At 43.6% G+C, this 17,118-nt stretch overlaps 1 protein-coding gene across 4 annotated transcripts in view; it reads right to left on the bottom strand.

The window, feature by feature from the left end:
- Positions 1–17,118, bottom strand: part of TMEM40 (transmembrane protein 40) — a 46,091-nt gene that overhangs the window by 12,111 nt on the left and 16,862 nt on the right. The window contains exons 3-11 of one of the 4 annotated variants that reach the window (XM_025449424.3): positions 16,849–16,980; positions 10,789–10,842; positions 8,243–8,278; positions 8,117–8,149; positions 7,686–7,733; positions 3,664–3,735; positions 3,508–3,582; positions 2,913–2,975; positions 1,541–2,158 (exon numbers count right to left, since the gene is read on the bottom strand). In XM_025449424.3, the coding sequence (XP_025305209.1) occupies positions 2,139–2,158; positions 2,913–2,975; positions 3,508–3,582; positions 3,664–3,735; positions 7,686–7,733; positions 8,117–8,149; positions 8,243–8,278; positions 10,789–10,842; positions 16,849–16,980 (533 nt within the window). In that variant the 3' untranslated portion in view covers positions 1,541–2,138. Of the gene's footprint in view, positions 1–1,540; positions 2,159–2,912; positions 2,976–3,507; positions 3,583–3,663; positions 3,736–7,685; positions 7,734–8,116; positions 8,150–8,242; positions 8,279–10,788; positions 10,843–16,848; positions 16,981–17,118 lie in introns of those variants that run through there. The other 3 variants (XM_049097662.1, XM_049097660.1, XM_049097661.1) reach the window with 3 other exon arrangements.

The following is a 17,118-nucleotide window of genomic DNA, read 5'->3' as shown; positions in this document are numbered from 1 at the left end:
TCTCAAGCAGGCTTCACACCCAGTGTGGAACTGGATGCAGGGCTTGGTCTTAGGACCTGAGATCATGACCTGAGCCGAAACCAAGAGTTGGCTGCTTATCTGACTGAGCCACTGAGGTGCCTTTATTTATTATAAATAAAATCAATTTTATTTATTTATTTTTAAAGATTTTATTTTTAAGTAATCTCTATATCCAACATGGGGCTCGAACTCAAAATCCCACGATCAAGACTGGCATGCTCCACCAACTGAGCCAGCTAGACACCCCCCTCCACTCATTTTTTAGAAAAATATTCTCTAATTCAGAAATCCCAAAGTCTGGAAACACTAGGGAAAACTGCAGCTGCCTCCTGACTGCTTTGCCTGGGGTGGAGGCCTAGACTAGCCAAGCTCTATAAGGCAGCTTAGCATAAGGAGAGCACATGCTTGGGTTCAAATGGCAGCTCTGCCACTTACCGTGGGAACTTGAGCAAGTTACTAAAGCTCTTTGAGTCTCTGTTTCTCCATCTGCAAAATGAAGATGATTGACACCTCTCAAGGCTGCTGTGAGAATTAAATCAGATAACATATGTGACTGTACTTGGACCATCTTACACTTAAGAAAGTATCCTCCAGGGAGCAGCCCTGGTGGTACAGCAGTGTAGTGCAGCCTGCAGCCCAGGGTGTGATCCTGGAGCCCCAAGATCGAGTCTCAGGTTGGGCTTTCTGCATGGAGCCTGCTTCTCCCTCTGCCTGTGTCTCTTCCTCTCTCTCTCTCATGAATAAATAAATAAAATCTTAAAAAAAAAAAAAAAAAAAAAGAAAGTATCCTCCAAGAGTCTGTGAGCTCAGCAAAGGCCCCACTTTTCTCTTCTGCAAATTGAAGAGTTATCATCCCTTCAATCATTCTTTATATTTCCCCTCTGGTCTCTTCTATATGTTCTCTACTGTGTCACTATTGCTCTTAATATGTGATCTGGAATTGAATACATGCTGTTGATGTGGACTAGCTGTATAAAGTAGGATCTAGGAGATCCCTGGGTGGCGCAGGGGTTTGGCGCCTGCCTTTGGCCCAGGGCGCGATCCTGAAGACCCGGAATCGAGTCCCACGTCAGGCTCCCGGTGCATGGAGCGTGCTTCTCCCTCTGCCTGTGTCTCTGCCTCTCTCTCTCTCTGTGTGACTATCATAAATAAATAAAATTTTTAAAAAAATAAAATAAAGTAGGATCTACTGTCACCTCCTTTAGATGCTATACCTCCATTTATGCAACCCAAGTTTGCAATGGGTTTCTGTATATGTATGCTCCTATTTCACCCCTTTGGTATTTGTTTGGCTTAGAGTACCGAATGGCCCCAGATCTTTTCAAGGAATGTTTGCAAAACCCTGTTTCTGAACCTGTACAATTTGAATCTTGGACCTAAAGTGAGGGGTTATACTTTTATTCTCTTTTATACTTTACTCAATAGACAAGGTGCACTCCCTGCCTAGATGGGGTCAAAGGAGACTCCAAATGTGTTGTCATGCTCAAGAAACCTGAAGGAACATTTAGCTGACTCTTAGTCCAGGAAAGAAAACCTTTATTTGAATCTTGATGAAATCCAAGGCAGCAGGGCTGGGAGTAGGTGATGGGGCTAGAGAAGATGCCTTGATGCTGTGGCTTTCGTCTTCAACATCTCGCCTGTATCAGGTTCACCCTAGAGGCCTGGCATGATGACTCCCTGCCTCGGGGCAGTGGGCTTTGTTTCCTCGAATAACTCTGCAAGATTTAGAGCTCACCTGGATGGCCTGGGGATTTGAAAGGAATCAGGAGCCCACACGGATTACGGCTTGTGGGGCCCAGGGGTCTCGTACTGTCTCCCGACAGTAGTGACATCCTAGAATCCTCCTGCTGATCCAGGAAACCATGAAGGGCATAGGCCTGGCACCTTGCCTCTGCCTTCCATCCTGACAGCTGGATTGCACACCAGTGCTGCCCAAATGATGCCTGGGTCCAGGCTGGTGCCAACGTTCAGACTACATGGAAGGAAAAGTGCTCTCTTTATTGCTCTAGACTGGCCCGCCTGCATGTCTCCCAGGATTTGGCTCTGCCCTCGTGCACTCAGGAGATGCAGTGGTGGTCATGCTGGGGCCCAGCGTGGCTGCCAGCCCAGCACTGGCCTCAGTCAGTCTTCCTGAACCCTGGAAAATAAAGCCCACATGGGATTCTGAAGGCAGCCAGGCCTCCTTTCCACCATTATCCCCACATGCCCAAATAGTCCTCACAGCTGGGATCATGTGGTCACCCTAGAAGCCATGGGTCTCCATGACCCACAGCCACTGCAACTAATTTCCCCTTTATGAATTAAATGGGTTAGAGGAGACAGATATCCCCAGCACAGAGCCACACAGCCCCCTGGCCTCTCAGTTTTGAGATGCAACGGTAAGCACAGAGCTGCTGGTCAGAAACAAAGAGATCTCCTTTAGCACAGCCCAGCCACACTAGCTGTGTGACCCTCAGCAAGTCACTCCACCTCTCTGGGCCTCGGCTCCCTCATCAGTCAACTGCAACATGACTGAAGCACACCTAGTAGGCAAATAAAATTATGGCAAAAATAGCATTTGGGTTAGTTCTATGAGAGAATGAGGAACACCCAGATTCCCTTCACTTTTCCACTGTGTCCCACACTTAAGGACTTCTGCATCCATTCCTCCTCACATGGTTTGCATCACATACTTGTGCAGTGGGTATTATTAACACATGATCCAGTGGAGGAAATGGAGGCTAAAAGATGATCCTGGGCCCCAGCGCTGGTCAATCGGCAGGGGTAGACCTTGAACCCAGGCCCCTGACTCCAGGCCCTGTGCTGTTTCCCATAGGCTAATAAGCCTCGATTGCAACCGAAGACTTTGATAGGGAGGAAGAAGGTGAACATAGGAAGTAGGCAAACATTACCCATCAGCCTAAGCTTCTGAAAGAGGGGGATGAAGCCATGCAGGACACTGTGGATCCGGTACACTGCTCACAAACAAAGAGAAAGGAGCTTGAGCTTTTTGCCCCAGCAAGGGATCCAGGGCCACCCACCTACTCTACCTCCGCCCCGCCCCCCTTGCCACCCCTTACAAAGGCCTCACCCACACAAACAAGGATTAATGGTGGAATTTCAGGCAGCCAGGTTAAGCTTAGATAATAGTACTGGAGTTATTATTATTAAAAACAATGACCTCGAACAGCAATAACAGTGCCAGGAAACTCAGTGAATTCAGGACCCCACTCTATGAACTGCCTTGTTTTCCATAGCTAGCTAATTCTGTTTGTTTGCCGCTTTAAACTGTTTTTGTTGCATTTTTGTGGAGCTGCCCATTTTTTTCCACAGGGTTTTGCCAACGACCTCACAATGACCTCGAAAGTGGTCAGGAAGAAAACATGAGCATAAGGAAAGCTTTAAAAAAATGTTTAGGTTGTGGCTTTCTGGCCCCCGGTGAGCATCAGTGGGAGTCCAGCCACTCCCCCTAAAAAGTCTGTGTGGGGGAGGTTGCGGGGAGCTTACCCAGCCCAAAGTAGATGCCCACAGTCTCCAGGGAGGCGAAGGTGAGTAGGCCGACCCCAAGGGACATGAACCAGTCTGCCAGGGCAGCAGGGGAGAGAACAGTCAGCCTGCAAGTCTGAACCCTCCTATCCCCCGACCTGTTCCCATGGCCCTTACCTGCATAATAGTGATAACACACCAGCAAGGTCCCAATGGCAAAGCAGAGCAGGACAAAATGGAAAAACTCATCTGTAAAGGCAGAGGTGGGGGATTACTATTTGCTTCTTTCTCTCTCTCTCTCTTTTTTTGTTACTAAAAGTATTCCTGCCTCTGCTCCAATGTGACTTTATTCAGACACATCGCTCCTGAGTGGCCAACTAAGAAAGCACCCCAGCCCCATTCCTTTCCAGGCTTTATCTCATTTTATTATTTTTCTAACACTGACACAACTCAACTTGTTATATCATTATTACTACACTTATTCTCAAAAAAAAAAAAAGAAAGAAAGAAAGAAAAGAAAAGAAAAAATGTGAAACAGATTTATTCTCTGTTCCCTTCAGTAGGTTGGTGGGTAGGGATTTTGCTCAGAGACTAAAGCACTGCCAGGCATGCAGGACTGCCCAGTATTTTGTTTGTCAAATGAATATTACATGCAATTGTAAAAAATGCAAATATGTCAAGCCTACAAGTTTTACAAGGCCCCATTTTCTCTCCCTAATCCCCCTCCTTAAAAGCAAGCAACGATTGTCAAAACCTTTCCAGGCATATATAGGCACATTTAAAAAACCAAAAGCAGGGAGGTATCACAAACCCAGATTTAAAGATATACTATAAAGCTATAGTAATCAAAACAGTATGGTACTGGCATAAAAATAGACACATAGGTCAATAGAACAGAATAGAGAATCCAGAAAGAAAGCCATGCTTTTGTGGTCAATTAATCATCAACAAAGGAGGCAAGAATATTCAATGGAAAAAAGAGAGTCTCTTCAACAAATAGTATTGGGAAACCGGGACAGCGACATGCCAAAGAATGAAACTGGACCACTTTCTTACAGTGTACACAAAAATAAATTCAAAATGGATGAAAGACCTATATGTGAGACAGGAAACCATACAATTCCTTGCAGAAAACATAGACAGCAATTCCTTTGACATCAGCCATAGCAAATTCTTTCTAGATATGTCTCCTGAGGCAAGGGAAACAAAAGCAAAATTAAACAAATGGGACGACACCAAAATAAAAGCTTCTGCACAGTGAAGGAAACCATCAACAAACCATAAAGGCAACCTTTGGAATGGGAGGAGACATTTGCAAATGACATATCTGATAAGGGGTTAATATCCAAAGTATATAAAGAATTTATATAACTTTTATCTATTTATTTATTCATTTGACAGAGAAATAGAGAGAGAGGGCTCAAGCAGAGGGAGTAGCAGAGGGAGAGAGAGAACCAGACCCCCCACTGAGCAGGGAGCCTGGTTGGGGGCTCGATCTCAGGACCCAGGGATCACAACTTGAGCTGAATGCAGATGGTTAAACAACTGAGCCACCCAGGTGCCCCAGAATTTATATAACTTAACAACAACAATAATAATAACAATCCGAATAAAAATGGGCAGAAACATAAAGAGACATTTTTCCAAAGAAGACATACAGATAGCCAATAGATGCATGAAAAGATACTCAACATCACTCATCATCAGGGAAACGCAAATGAAAAACAAAATGAGATATCACCTCATTCCTGTCAGAATGACTAAAATAAAAAAGACAAGAAATAACAAGTGTTGGCAAGGATGTAGAGAAAAAGGAACCCTCATGTACTGTTGGTGGGAATGAAAAGTGTTGTAGCCATTGTGGCAAACCAACTATGGAGGTTCCTCAAAAAATTTAAAATAGTATTACCATACAATCCAGTAATTCCACTACTGGGTGTTTACTCAAAGAAAAAGAAAACACTAATTTGAAAAGATATATGCACCCCTGTGTCTATTGTAGCATTGTTTATAACATTCAGATTATGGAAGCAACGCACATGTCCATTGATGAATGAATGGATAAAGCAAAAAGTGGTATGTATATATTATGGAATATTACCCAGCCATAAAAATAATGAGATCTTGCCATTTACAACAACATGGATGGACTTAGAGGGTATAATGCTATGTGAACCAAGTCAGTCAGAGAAAGATAAACATCATATGACTTCACTCATATAGAATTTAAGGAACAAAACAAACATACAAACAAAGAAAAAAAGGAGACAAACGAAAAACCTAGATTCTTAAATAGAACACATTGATAGTCCCCAGAGGAGAGGTGTGGGGTGGGGGGTGAACCAGGTGAAAGGGATAAAGAGTAAGTTATGATGAGCATTGAGAAATGTGTGGGATTATTGAATCATTATATTGTATACCTGAAACTAATATAACACTATCTGTTAACTGTACTTGAATTTTTAAGAAAAGCAGGACCAGTTTGTTCAGCTGCAGCTCTATCATTTGCTTTCTTCCTCTCATGGATAGATCAGGGCCATTTTTCCATCTCAGAACATATGTAGATCTGCCCTGTTTTTTTTGATGGCTGCATAGTGTTCCATGGTATAAACTTAATTTATTTGTCCTACGGATGTCTGATTTTTTTGCTGTTACTGTTGCTGCACCAAATAACACTACACATGAATCTCTGTGCACATATCTCTGTGGGCCCAATGGCCAGAAGTGCCTTGGTGGGTTCTCATCGCTCACAGAAGTATGGTGAGGAGCTGAGGGCAGGTTCTGTGACTTGGGCAGGTGTTCAGGTGTGCTCTGTGACTAAGGCCCTCCTGCACTTTGCCAGGCACTGGGCCAGTCACTGCGGAGAGAACACAGGGCCCTTGACTCGGCCAGGGAGTTGTGATTACAGAAGGCTATGCTGTCTGTCTGAAGGGCAATGAGCAAGGGTCAGGGTAGCATTAAAGACGCAGGGGTTGGGGGCAGCCTGGGTGGCTCAGTGGTTTAGCACCACCTTCGGCCCAGGGTGTGATCCTGGGGACCCAGGATCAAGTCTCACGTCGGGCTCCCTGCGTGGAGCCTGCTTCTCCCTCTGCCTGTGTCTCTGCCTCTCTCTCTCTCTCTCTGTGTCTCTCATGAATAAATAAATAAATAAAATCTTAAAAAAAAAGATGCAGGGGTTCTGGACTAAGATTTTGCGGTAGGAAGGAGAGCAGAAAAGGAAATCACCTTCTTGCTTTGGAGTATAATGTCATGTCCTGTACTTTGGGAATCTCCATCTTATACCAATGTAGTGGTATTTGGTGCAACAACAGTAACAGCAAAAAATCAGACACATCTAGGTTCATCAGTGGGTGACTGGACAAATAAGTTTATACCATGGAACACTATGCAGCCATCAAAAAGAACAGGCCCAGGAAAGTTGTAAAACCCTAGTTCATGGAACCTTGAGTGGCTCAACAGTTTAGTGCCTGCCTTTCGCCCAGGGCGTGATCCTGGGGTCCTGGGATCGAGTCCCACATTGGGCTCCCTGCGAGGAGCCTGCTTCTCCCTCTGCCTGTGTCTCTGCCTCTCTCTCTGTCTGTCATAAATCAATAAATAAAATATTTAAAAAATAAAAAAACTGGTTCATTTAGCTGGACAGAGGCAGAGTCAGGGACTCACACCAAGGTCTCCCACTCCCTGAAGGTGAACCTTTGCAACAACCCCAGATGTTTCTAGGACAACTGCCATTTGTTTCATAAAACACCCTGGTCTCCTGTCCCTTTCCCATCCTCCCCCGTGAAGCCCTCATGGACTCCAGGCTTAAAGCAATGGAGCTCCTTCCAGTTCTCATGGCTCCTTCCCTAGAGTCCAGGCTTCCTCACCCCACTTCCAACTCCCCATCATGGCCAGAGGGCTAGAGGGGAGCCTTTATCATCCCTGTGACTGTATAGCAGAAGCGACACAGGACCATGGTTCGAGGCCAGGTTATGCCAGTCGCTAGTTGAAAGGTCACACTCCATCCCTGGGCCTTCGTTTCCATATCTGCACAAAGTGAGCATTGTATCACCTTCCTGAGGTGATTCTAAGTGGAGGAGTTTGCAAGTAGGGCACACGACAGAGGTGGGCTATGATCATTGTTTTTCTAGGCCACCAGAGGACTTTCTCCCTGTCAGAAATCTGACCAAAGAGAAGCAGTTTTGGGGAACTTATTTCCTTACCATCTTTCTTTATATTCAGTCTTCTCAACTCAGAGGCCTCTACTTCTCCTTAAGAACAAGAGAGAGACGAGTGTTGAAATTGATGAAGGAGGACAGGTGGGGTTTTCTCTTCCCTGCTTCCCTGAGACTGGCTCTCCTGGGTTCTTCTTCCCAGGACAGAGGGCCCTCACCACAGGACCAGTCAGAGCAAAGCTGTGAAGGTAGGGGTATCTGTCGTTGGGACCTCCACTCACTCCTCTCCTCGCTACACAGGCCCGAGTCTGCATTCTGTTTCCTTTCCTTGGAGATCTCTTTCCAGAATCAAGGTGATGCTCTGGCTGGTGCTGTCATTTCTGCTGTGACTGACCTGCCCTCTCAGGCTGTCTGATCCTGTCCTAACCCCCTGGAATCCAGGCCACCTCCCCCTCTCCTCTTGGAGTTTGTGTATTTACCACTCGCTGGGTCAGAGCCTTTTCTTCGGAGTCCTGGAAATTAGAAATCCAAAATTAGTGCCTTAACAGTGCCCAGACTGCCCATCATCAGCACTGACAACCCCCTTCCCCTAAGTGGACACTTACCTGATTCTCCAGAGGGCACCACCTCTCTAGGGGCACCTACATGGGAGGAAAATCAGTTATCATGTACATATGCCTTATCCTCTGGGTGGAGATAAGTTACACTGTGGGGAAGGTGGATCTTACTCAGAGACTTTACGTGTGACTGGGGTGACTGGAGCAAGGCAGCCACCACCCACCAGCCACTGTAGGAATGCTTGTCTAGTGTTTACAGGTCATTCAAATTCCCACAAGAAGCCAGAAATCCAGGTTTTTACATCAACATCTTGATTATAAGAAAGGCTGGCAACTCTTGTAGTCCATGGAATCAAGATGTCATTGTTTGTGAGACATGACATTATTTCACATATCACTATGTAAGGAAAAGCCACTGCCAATTTTAATTATAAGTTGCCAGTAATTTTAAGATGCATCCTGATTTCTGAGATGTCTAAATGTGAAAAAGTATGAGTTGATGAAATGTAACAACAACAATAATAATAACAATAAGATGACTCTAGGAGACATAAAACACATCTGCACACATGTGGTCACCAGTTTGCAGCCTGTGCCTGTTCTTGACTATGCAAGATACAGGTGATGACACCCAGGCACGTGGACCCAGCCCCACTAGGCTCTGAGTTGGTGGAAGCCCAGATGGGCTGCACACTGGGAACCCCAGCCCCATACCCTGAGTGTTGACCTTGTCTGGGCTGCTGAGGCTGATGTGAGCCTTATGTAGTTGTCCCAAGCTGCAGCTTCCCCATTAATCTCGTCTACAGTGGCCTACCCACCCCATTTATCCTGATTCTTGGTGACTATTCTAGTTCCTGGTGGCCTCTCTCCTGGCCTGTCCAATCCTTCCACTCAAGGGCAGGCAGGACCCCGTATAGCCACTACCAGCAGCAGTCACCATGCCTGCACACTTTCCATCCTTCAGGTCAGCCCCAGGACATAGTACCAGAAGGGGGCACTCAGCACATGACAATAAGCATGCTGAACTGTTTTAGGGCTACTATGCAAATAGAAAACATTATCTGCAAGTTACTTAAGGGTGGACGGTATGGAGAGTACATACCTACTAGGAAAAGATGAAATGAGACCAACTCCAAGAATGTAATTTACTAAGAAGCTCCAATGTCTTGGGGGGGGGGGGGAGGGAGTAATTCACAATTCTGTGGTGATATCTATGTTTTCTACAGTAAATATGAATTACTTTTATGATGAGAAAAACATATTTTTAAAGATTTTGTTTTTAAGTAATCTCTACACCCAATGTGGAGTTTGAACTCACCTTGAGATCAAGTCACATGCTCCATTGACTGAACGAGCCAGGCACTCAAGAAACATTTTCTTAAAATATTTATTTATTTATTTGAGAGTGGCGTAGAGGGAGAGAGAATCTCAAGCAGGCTCCTCAATGACCACGGAACCTGATGCAGGGCTCGATCTTACGACCTTAAGAGCATGACCTGAGTCCTAATCAAGATTTGGATGCTTAACTGACTGAGTCACCCAGGCACCCCCAAAAACATTTTTAAATATTTGTAAATGTAACAGTTTCTCTCTCTCATTTTACACCCAGTGAAACTATTCTTATACTACCTGAGTAATTAAAAACATTTTTCTAAACCAAGTAATACTTGTTTTTGTGAGGAAAAAAAAAAAAGGAAGGAAAGAAAATTAGAAAATCCAGTTAAGCAAATAAAACAGTGTAATTATTACTCACAATGCTACCACCCAGAGGCAGCCATGGGTAATATCTTGATGCAGAAATTAAAATATTTCATTTACATTTCTTAGAAGGTGTATGTGTTTCTTGTTGGTTTTCTTGGGTTATTATCAGGTGTTAGGAGACTACATAGGTAGGGGCATAGAAATATTGGATTAAAGAAAATCAAGATTTTTTTTTAAAGTAATCTCTACACCCAATATGGGGCTTAAAATCACAACCCCAAGATCACAAGTCATGTACTGTACTAACTGAGGCAGGCAGGCGCCCCATGGATTAAACAAAGTTAAATGGGTTTTCTTGTCTGCAGTATGCAGTTTTTAGGCTTTTTGGCAAACTGGTTCATTCCTACAAATTGTTCTCATTTCATCAAAGTGCTACCAAGCCAAGTGCCATAATGTTTGTATCTCCTTGCTGTAATAATCATGATGCCTGGAGATCATTATTCCATAACATGAGTTTTTTTAGAAATCGGATCCTTAATTTTCCTGTACCCCTGTAAACAGCCCACTATTCCAAGACACTGGGTACTAATCATGTTCCATTTTTCTGGCTGGAAGTTCAGGCGCAGAAAGATTGGGTGACTGACCTAAGTCACCCTACAAGTCAAGGTTATAGTTTGGAAGAGAATCTGGGACAGCCTCACCATGGTAGAAAATGCTTGTCCCCATCACCATCCACCAGTGTTCTAACCATTCATCTTGTCATAACTCTAATATTTTTCTAGCATTTCTCAGCTATGAAACACCCTCATAAACTTGTTTCTGTCCAACAAAGCCCAAAGGCCTCATGTCCTTTGTGTAATTCTTTTCTCCAAAGCCACTGGACAATGACTTACCTCCGTAGAGCTGAAGCTCATCCTTCAAGAGGTCAGGTTCCTCATGCTCAGTACCTGAGTGGAGATAACCCCCCTTTAGTTAGCTATCCCATCACAGCACCCCAGGGCAGCTTCCATCTCCCACCTAGCCAAAGCCTTAAAAAGTAAGCACAGTCCTTGTTTGCACTAGAGGTGAGCCGCGCAGTCTTCAAGAGGCAAGACAGCCTTATGAGTACTTTCTCTTTACCTTGTCTGACTCCCCCCACACACCCAAAGGTGACTGTGGTTGGTTTCCTGACAAATAATTGAGGGTCTGAGTGGACCTGGGCCTCCTTCAAAGTCAATAGTAAGAGTTGTCATTTATTGAGCACTTACTAGGTATCTATATAGAACTAAGTTATTTATTTATTTATTTATTTATTTTAAAGATTTTTTTTAAAAATTATTTATTTATTTATGAGAGACAGAGAGAGAGAGGCAGAGACACAGGAGGAGGAAGCAGGCTCCATGGAGTGTGCCCAATGTGGGACTCCAACACAGGACTGCAGGATCACGGCCTGAGCTGAAGGCAGACGCTCAACCACTGAGCCACCTAGGCGTCCCTATTTTAAATATTTATTTATTAGAGAGAGAGAGCATGCACAGACGGAGAGGGTAAAGGAGAGGGAGAAGCAGACTCCCTGCTCAGCAGGGAGGCCTGACATGGGGCTCCATCCCAGGACCTGGGAATCATGACCTGAGCCAAAGGGAGATGCCTAACTGACTGAGCCACCCAGGCACTCCAAGAACTCCAAGAATATATTAAACTATATTTAATATTTCATTAGATCCTTATGGAAATCTTGTGCAGAAGTTATTAGTATCTCTCCCTCCCAATTTTATGGGTAAGGAAACTGAAGCTCACAAAATTAAATTATTCCCTGAAGGTCACACAGCCAATAAGTAGCAATTCCAAAGCCCAGATAGATCTGTCACCAAAGTCTTCAATCCTAATCACTTTTTAAAAAATTATTTATTTATTTGAGGGAAACCACAGGAGCATGAGCACATGCATGAGTAGTGGGGGGGGGGGGGCAGAAGGAGATAATCTTTGAGCTTATTCCCTACTGAGCAAGGAGACTGACTAGGGGCTCGATCACATAATCCATGAGATGATAACCAGAGCTGACACCAAGAATCTGATGCTTAACTGACTGAGCCACCCAGGCGCCCCCTAATCACTTTTATCTTCAGAAATAGAACCCAGAACTCAACTTCAGCTTCAAGGTCAGCATTTATTAAGCATGTCATGTGTGCTAGGTTCTGTCCTAGGCATTAATCCAGGCTCTTTCCCCCATGCTCTTTTCTTCCTAAAATGCATTTAGGCCAAAATTTACTTAAAATTTTTATTTTTGCCAAAATTTTCTCCTGGTTGTAAAAATAGAACATGCCCATTGTATAATATTTATAGTATAGGACAGATCAAAAAAGTGAAAATAAAAATCACCCATAATTTAACCATCCAGAAATAACCACTACTAACATTTTGCTATTTTTCCTTCCAGCTTATTTATAACCACATATGTGTGAATTTTTACAGGGTATACATGAGATCGGACGAATCATATGATTTGACATCTTTCTTTTTCACTTCAGAGATATGTGAATAACAGAGCTGTAGTCAAGACAGGGTGTACTTTGCTGTTGTTGGACACTAGGCTGCTTGCTACTGATGCCTCACTATAAACCATGCTGTTAGGGGCGCCTGGGTGGCTCAGTGGTTCAGTGTCTGTCTGTGTCTCCGGGTGTGATCCTGGAGTCCTGGGATCGAGTTCTGCATTGGGTTCCTCACAGGGAGCTTGCTTCTCCCTCTGCCTATGCCTCTGCCTCTCTCTCTCTCTCTCTGTGTCTCATGAATAAATAAAATATTTAAAAAAATAAAAAATAGGGGCAGCCCCGGTGGCGCAGCGGTTTAGCGCCACCTGCAGCCTGGGGTGCGATCCTGGAGACCTGGGATCGAGTCCCACGTCAGGCTTCCTGTATGGAGCCTGCTTCTCTCTCTGCCTGTGTCTCTGCCTGTGTTTCTGCGCCTCTCTCTCTCTTTGTCTCTATGAATAAATAAACAAAATCTTTAAAAAAAATTTTAAATAAATAGATAGATAGATAAATAAATAAATAAATAAATAAATAAATAAATAAATAATAAACCATGCTGTGAGGAACATCCACACATAGGCATGCTCAATCCCACTGAGAAACTCAACAGTGAGCTGAGTGGGCAAAGGAGAAATGGTGAGGCCTATTGTCTACTGGGCTAGCTGTCCCTGGGGTGGGTGTCCAGCCTCCCTGAGTTGGCTGACATTTTCCAGTTACTCCTGGGTGCTGATCCTCATCACTGCTCTCTGCAGGGAACAAATAGAAGCTATAGGAGAACCTAGGTCTGGAACAAGCCTGAAATACTTTGGTTCTGGGGTTCTCAGAATTTAACTTATGTGAGGAGTGTGACCTGGAGGAAAGAGAGCTCTTTGGGGGATGGGAGGCATAGGAGAGCTACCACAAACTTTCTGTGTCATCCTGGACAAATCATTTAATATTTCCACTGCTGCTTTCATGAAGTAAGACAAGATCATCCAAGGTATCATATTATAAGCACAGGGCTGTGTCATCTCAGTGTTCCCACAACATCATGCTGACTGTTTGCTCCCACCTGGAAGGCTCTTCCCATTTGTCTCTTTTATCTTGAAGCTTAAGAGGTAGAAAGGCTTTTCCAACTGCCCCAGGTCACACTCATCTTTGGCCTCCCTCATCTGGAGTTATATAGCATTAACTGTGCTTGATACTGTGGACATGAGGGCCAGTGGTGGTGGTGTCCATCTCTCCAACCATCTTGAGCTCCTGATGGACAAGGCCTGGGTCCTTACTGTTCTAAGAGTGCCTGGAGGAGGAGCCTGATCAAGACTTGAAGAATGACAGTCTTGTTTGCACTCTTGGACCGGTCATCATTGCAAGAAATTCCTGGTTTCAGGTCCAGAGGACTCCCTTTTCCTTAGAATGATCAAGATGGCTCTGGCAATGCCTAGGTCCCTCAGTGTACTTGGGAAGCTCTTGCTCAGTTGTGGATAAATTTTAAATTTCCAGGAAGCCAGATTAACTGTGCTTTAAAATCTGTGCATATGTGATCTCGGCTAGATACAGAGAAAAAAGTATCAGGAAGTACATCAAGATTACAACAGCAGTGTTTATCTCAGGAGATAGAGGATTTTGGTTTGCTCCTGTTTTCTTCTTTTCTGTATTTTATTAGATTAATCAATGTTAAAAAAAAAAAAAAAACAGGCTTTTTCATTGCATTGCAAAATATCAAACAATACAGAAAATGAAAGCAAAAATTACTCCAAATTCTATCTGCCAGGGACAACTCCCATCAACATGCAAATGAACATTATTTTAGCTTTCTCTAGGACATAGTCATAATACATATTTTTTTTTTAAGTAGGCTCTATGCCCAGTATGGACCCTAATGAGGCACTTGTACTCATGACCCTGAGATCAAGGACTGAGCTGAGATCAAAATTACTTTTTATGAAAGGTATTACAGAATTATAGGCTGTATAAAAAGAGGACAACTTTTGTATATACTCTCTAATTCAATTTCATAAAAAATTAAGCTTGGCAGAAAGAGTCATAGTTTGTTGCTCATGCCCCCAGTATCCATCCCAAAGCCTGGCACATAGTTGGTGCTCAATAAATACTTATTGAATAAATGTAAGGAAATACACTAATATATGTATTTAGTTGTTATCTCTGGGTGACAGAGCAAAGGATGATTTTCTTCTTCTTTCTACTTCCTTATATGCTCCATATTTTCTACAGTATTCTTATGTGTAATCTTCCACAATCAAAAGTTTTTTGTTTTTTTTTAGAAAGTCTGTAAGCAGGAGAAGGGGCAAAGGGGGAGAGAGAGAGAGAGAGGATCTTCAAGCAGACCCTATGCCAAGCAAGGAGCCCATCTCGGGGCTCAATCTTATGACCCTGAGATCATGACCTGAGCCAAAACCAAGAGTCAGACACTCATCCAACTGGGCCACTAAGGTACCCCTCTATTCCTTTTCTTAATAACATTTTCTTTTCTCTAACTTACTTTATTGTAAGAAAACGAGATACAGAATATGTATCAATCACTGTTTATGTTTTCAGTAAAGCATCCAGTGAACAGTAGGCTTTAGTAACTAAGGGTTGAAGGAGTCCAAAGTTACAGGCAGATTTCAACTGTGTGGGGAGTCAGGGTCCTTAGCCCTTGTGTTGTTCAGGGGTCAATTATACTTTTTATTTATTTTTTTAAAAGATTTTATTTATTTATTCATAAGAGACCAGAGAGAGAGAGAGAGAGAGGCAGAGACAGAAACAGGCTCCATAGAGGGAGCCCGACATGGGACTCGATCCCAGGTCTCTGGGATCACGCTCTGGTCTGAAGGCAATGCCAAACCACTGAGCCACCTGGGCTGCCCTCAATTGTACTTTTTAATGAGGGCAGTGGCTTCCTTTCCAGTCCATGAGGAGGTTGGCTACAGATAAATGCACTGGGCCCACCAATCACTCTCTTTCCTCTGTCTAGAGAAATAAGCATAGATTTTATGGTCTTGAGCCTCAGTCTCATGATTTGAATGTGAGGATGTGATGCCAGGGCTCGGCAAGCATTTTTTAGGATTTAGCCTGAGAATTCTTTCTTCATATAAAACCTTAGGCCCAAGCCCACTCTGTAAAGCAGATCTTAGTGCAGGCATTCTGACGGAAGAGTAGACCAGAGCCTACCCCTTAGAACCCCTGAGTCCTAGGAAGACCTCCAGGGACCCTGAATTGGTTACTGAGCCCTCTGACAGCAGGTTAGCCTCCACATGCCTCAATTTCCTCACCTGTAAAATGGGAATAATAGCACCTTCCTCAGTGGGTCTCTATGAGAATTAACTGAGTTATTACATGTAAAGTGCTTGGAATAGTACCTGGCACATAGTACACGTTCAGTAAATGCTAGCCATGATGTTGCTGCTGCTACTACCAATTCAGCCTCTCATTTTGAATTAAAAGAATAAAAATGAAAAGACATTCTTTCTCTTGGAGAACAATGTGGCAATTTGTAATCAAGACCCAATGGAAGATGTACATTCCTGAAGGACTCATGGGGGAATTGATGCTAAAGACACAATTTGTGTGAAAAATTCAAAAAGCAAAAGCCTTTGAGCAAGGATGCTTATGAGCATGGTAAACTGGTGGTAAGGTTGGTGGATAATCCTAACAGTTGTTTTTTAGAGCTTTTACTATGTGCTAAATGCTAAAAGTTTACATGTGTAAATGTAATCCTCACAATAATCCCATGAGGTAGTAACTTCTGTTACCATCCTCAATTTACAGAGGAGGACCCCCAAGGCATATAGGGTTTAGCAATTTACCCAAGGACACATAGCTAGGGAGTAGCAAAGAAAGGGTTGAGACCAGGTAGGCTGCTTGAGCAGACAGGTGCATTGAGGTCAACACCAGAGTGCTCCTGATAAACCTGAATGTTACTTTATATGAGATGCAGCCACTCGAGGCTTTTTGGTAAGCATGAATCTTAGCTGCAGAGATATTACAGAATAACATGTCAGAATGCCCAGGATATGAGAGCAAAAAATTTTTATTCATTTTTTTAAAAAGATTTTATTTATTTATTCATGAGAGACAGAGAGAGAGAGGCAGAGACACAGGCAGAGGGAGAAGCAGGCTCCCTGAGGGGAGCCCGATGTGGGACTCTATCCTGGGACTCCAGGATCACACCCCAAGCTCAAGGCAGATGAGCCACCCAGGCATCCCAAGAGGAAAAACTTTAAACAGAGGACAAAATTGTCTGTATGGTCAGTTATAACTGTGTACAAATCATGTGTACTGATAGGTGGTGTCTGGAAGGGGATACGGAAAAAGAGAATTAAAGTATCAAGGTGGGAGACTATGGGGCATTGTTTTTCCATGTAAATGCTTTTCTTGAATAATACTGTGAACATATATATATATATATATATATATATATATATATATACACACATATATACATATATATAAATATTACTATACCTGAGGAAGAGGATGAGGAGGAGGAGGAGGAAGATGAGGAGGAGGAAGAGGTAGAAGACTTGTGTCTCTTAGGTTGTTCTTGGGAAAGGAGTCCAGCCTCCCTGTCTGGCTTGTAGAAATCCGTCTCTTTATCTAGGAAGCACATATAGAAAACAATGAATGTTCTTTCCCTTCCCACCCCAGTGACCACCAAGAGCTCCCCAGGCATCTACTTGGACTTGGAGGTCAGGAATGACCAGATTCTCTAGACACTTTCCCTAAACTCGTAGG

The sequence above is a fragment of the Canis lupus genome, chromosome 20 (assembly GCF_003254725.2).
Source record: "Canis lupus dingo isolate Sandy chromosome 20, ASM325472v2, whole genome shotgun sequence".
NCBI lineage: Eukaryota > Metazoa > Chordata > Mammalia > Carnivora > Canidae > Canis > Canis lupus.
This window is presented reverse-complemented; position numbering and strand designations above follow the sequence as displayed.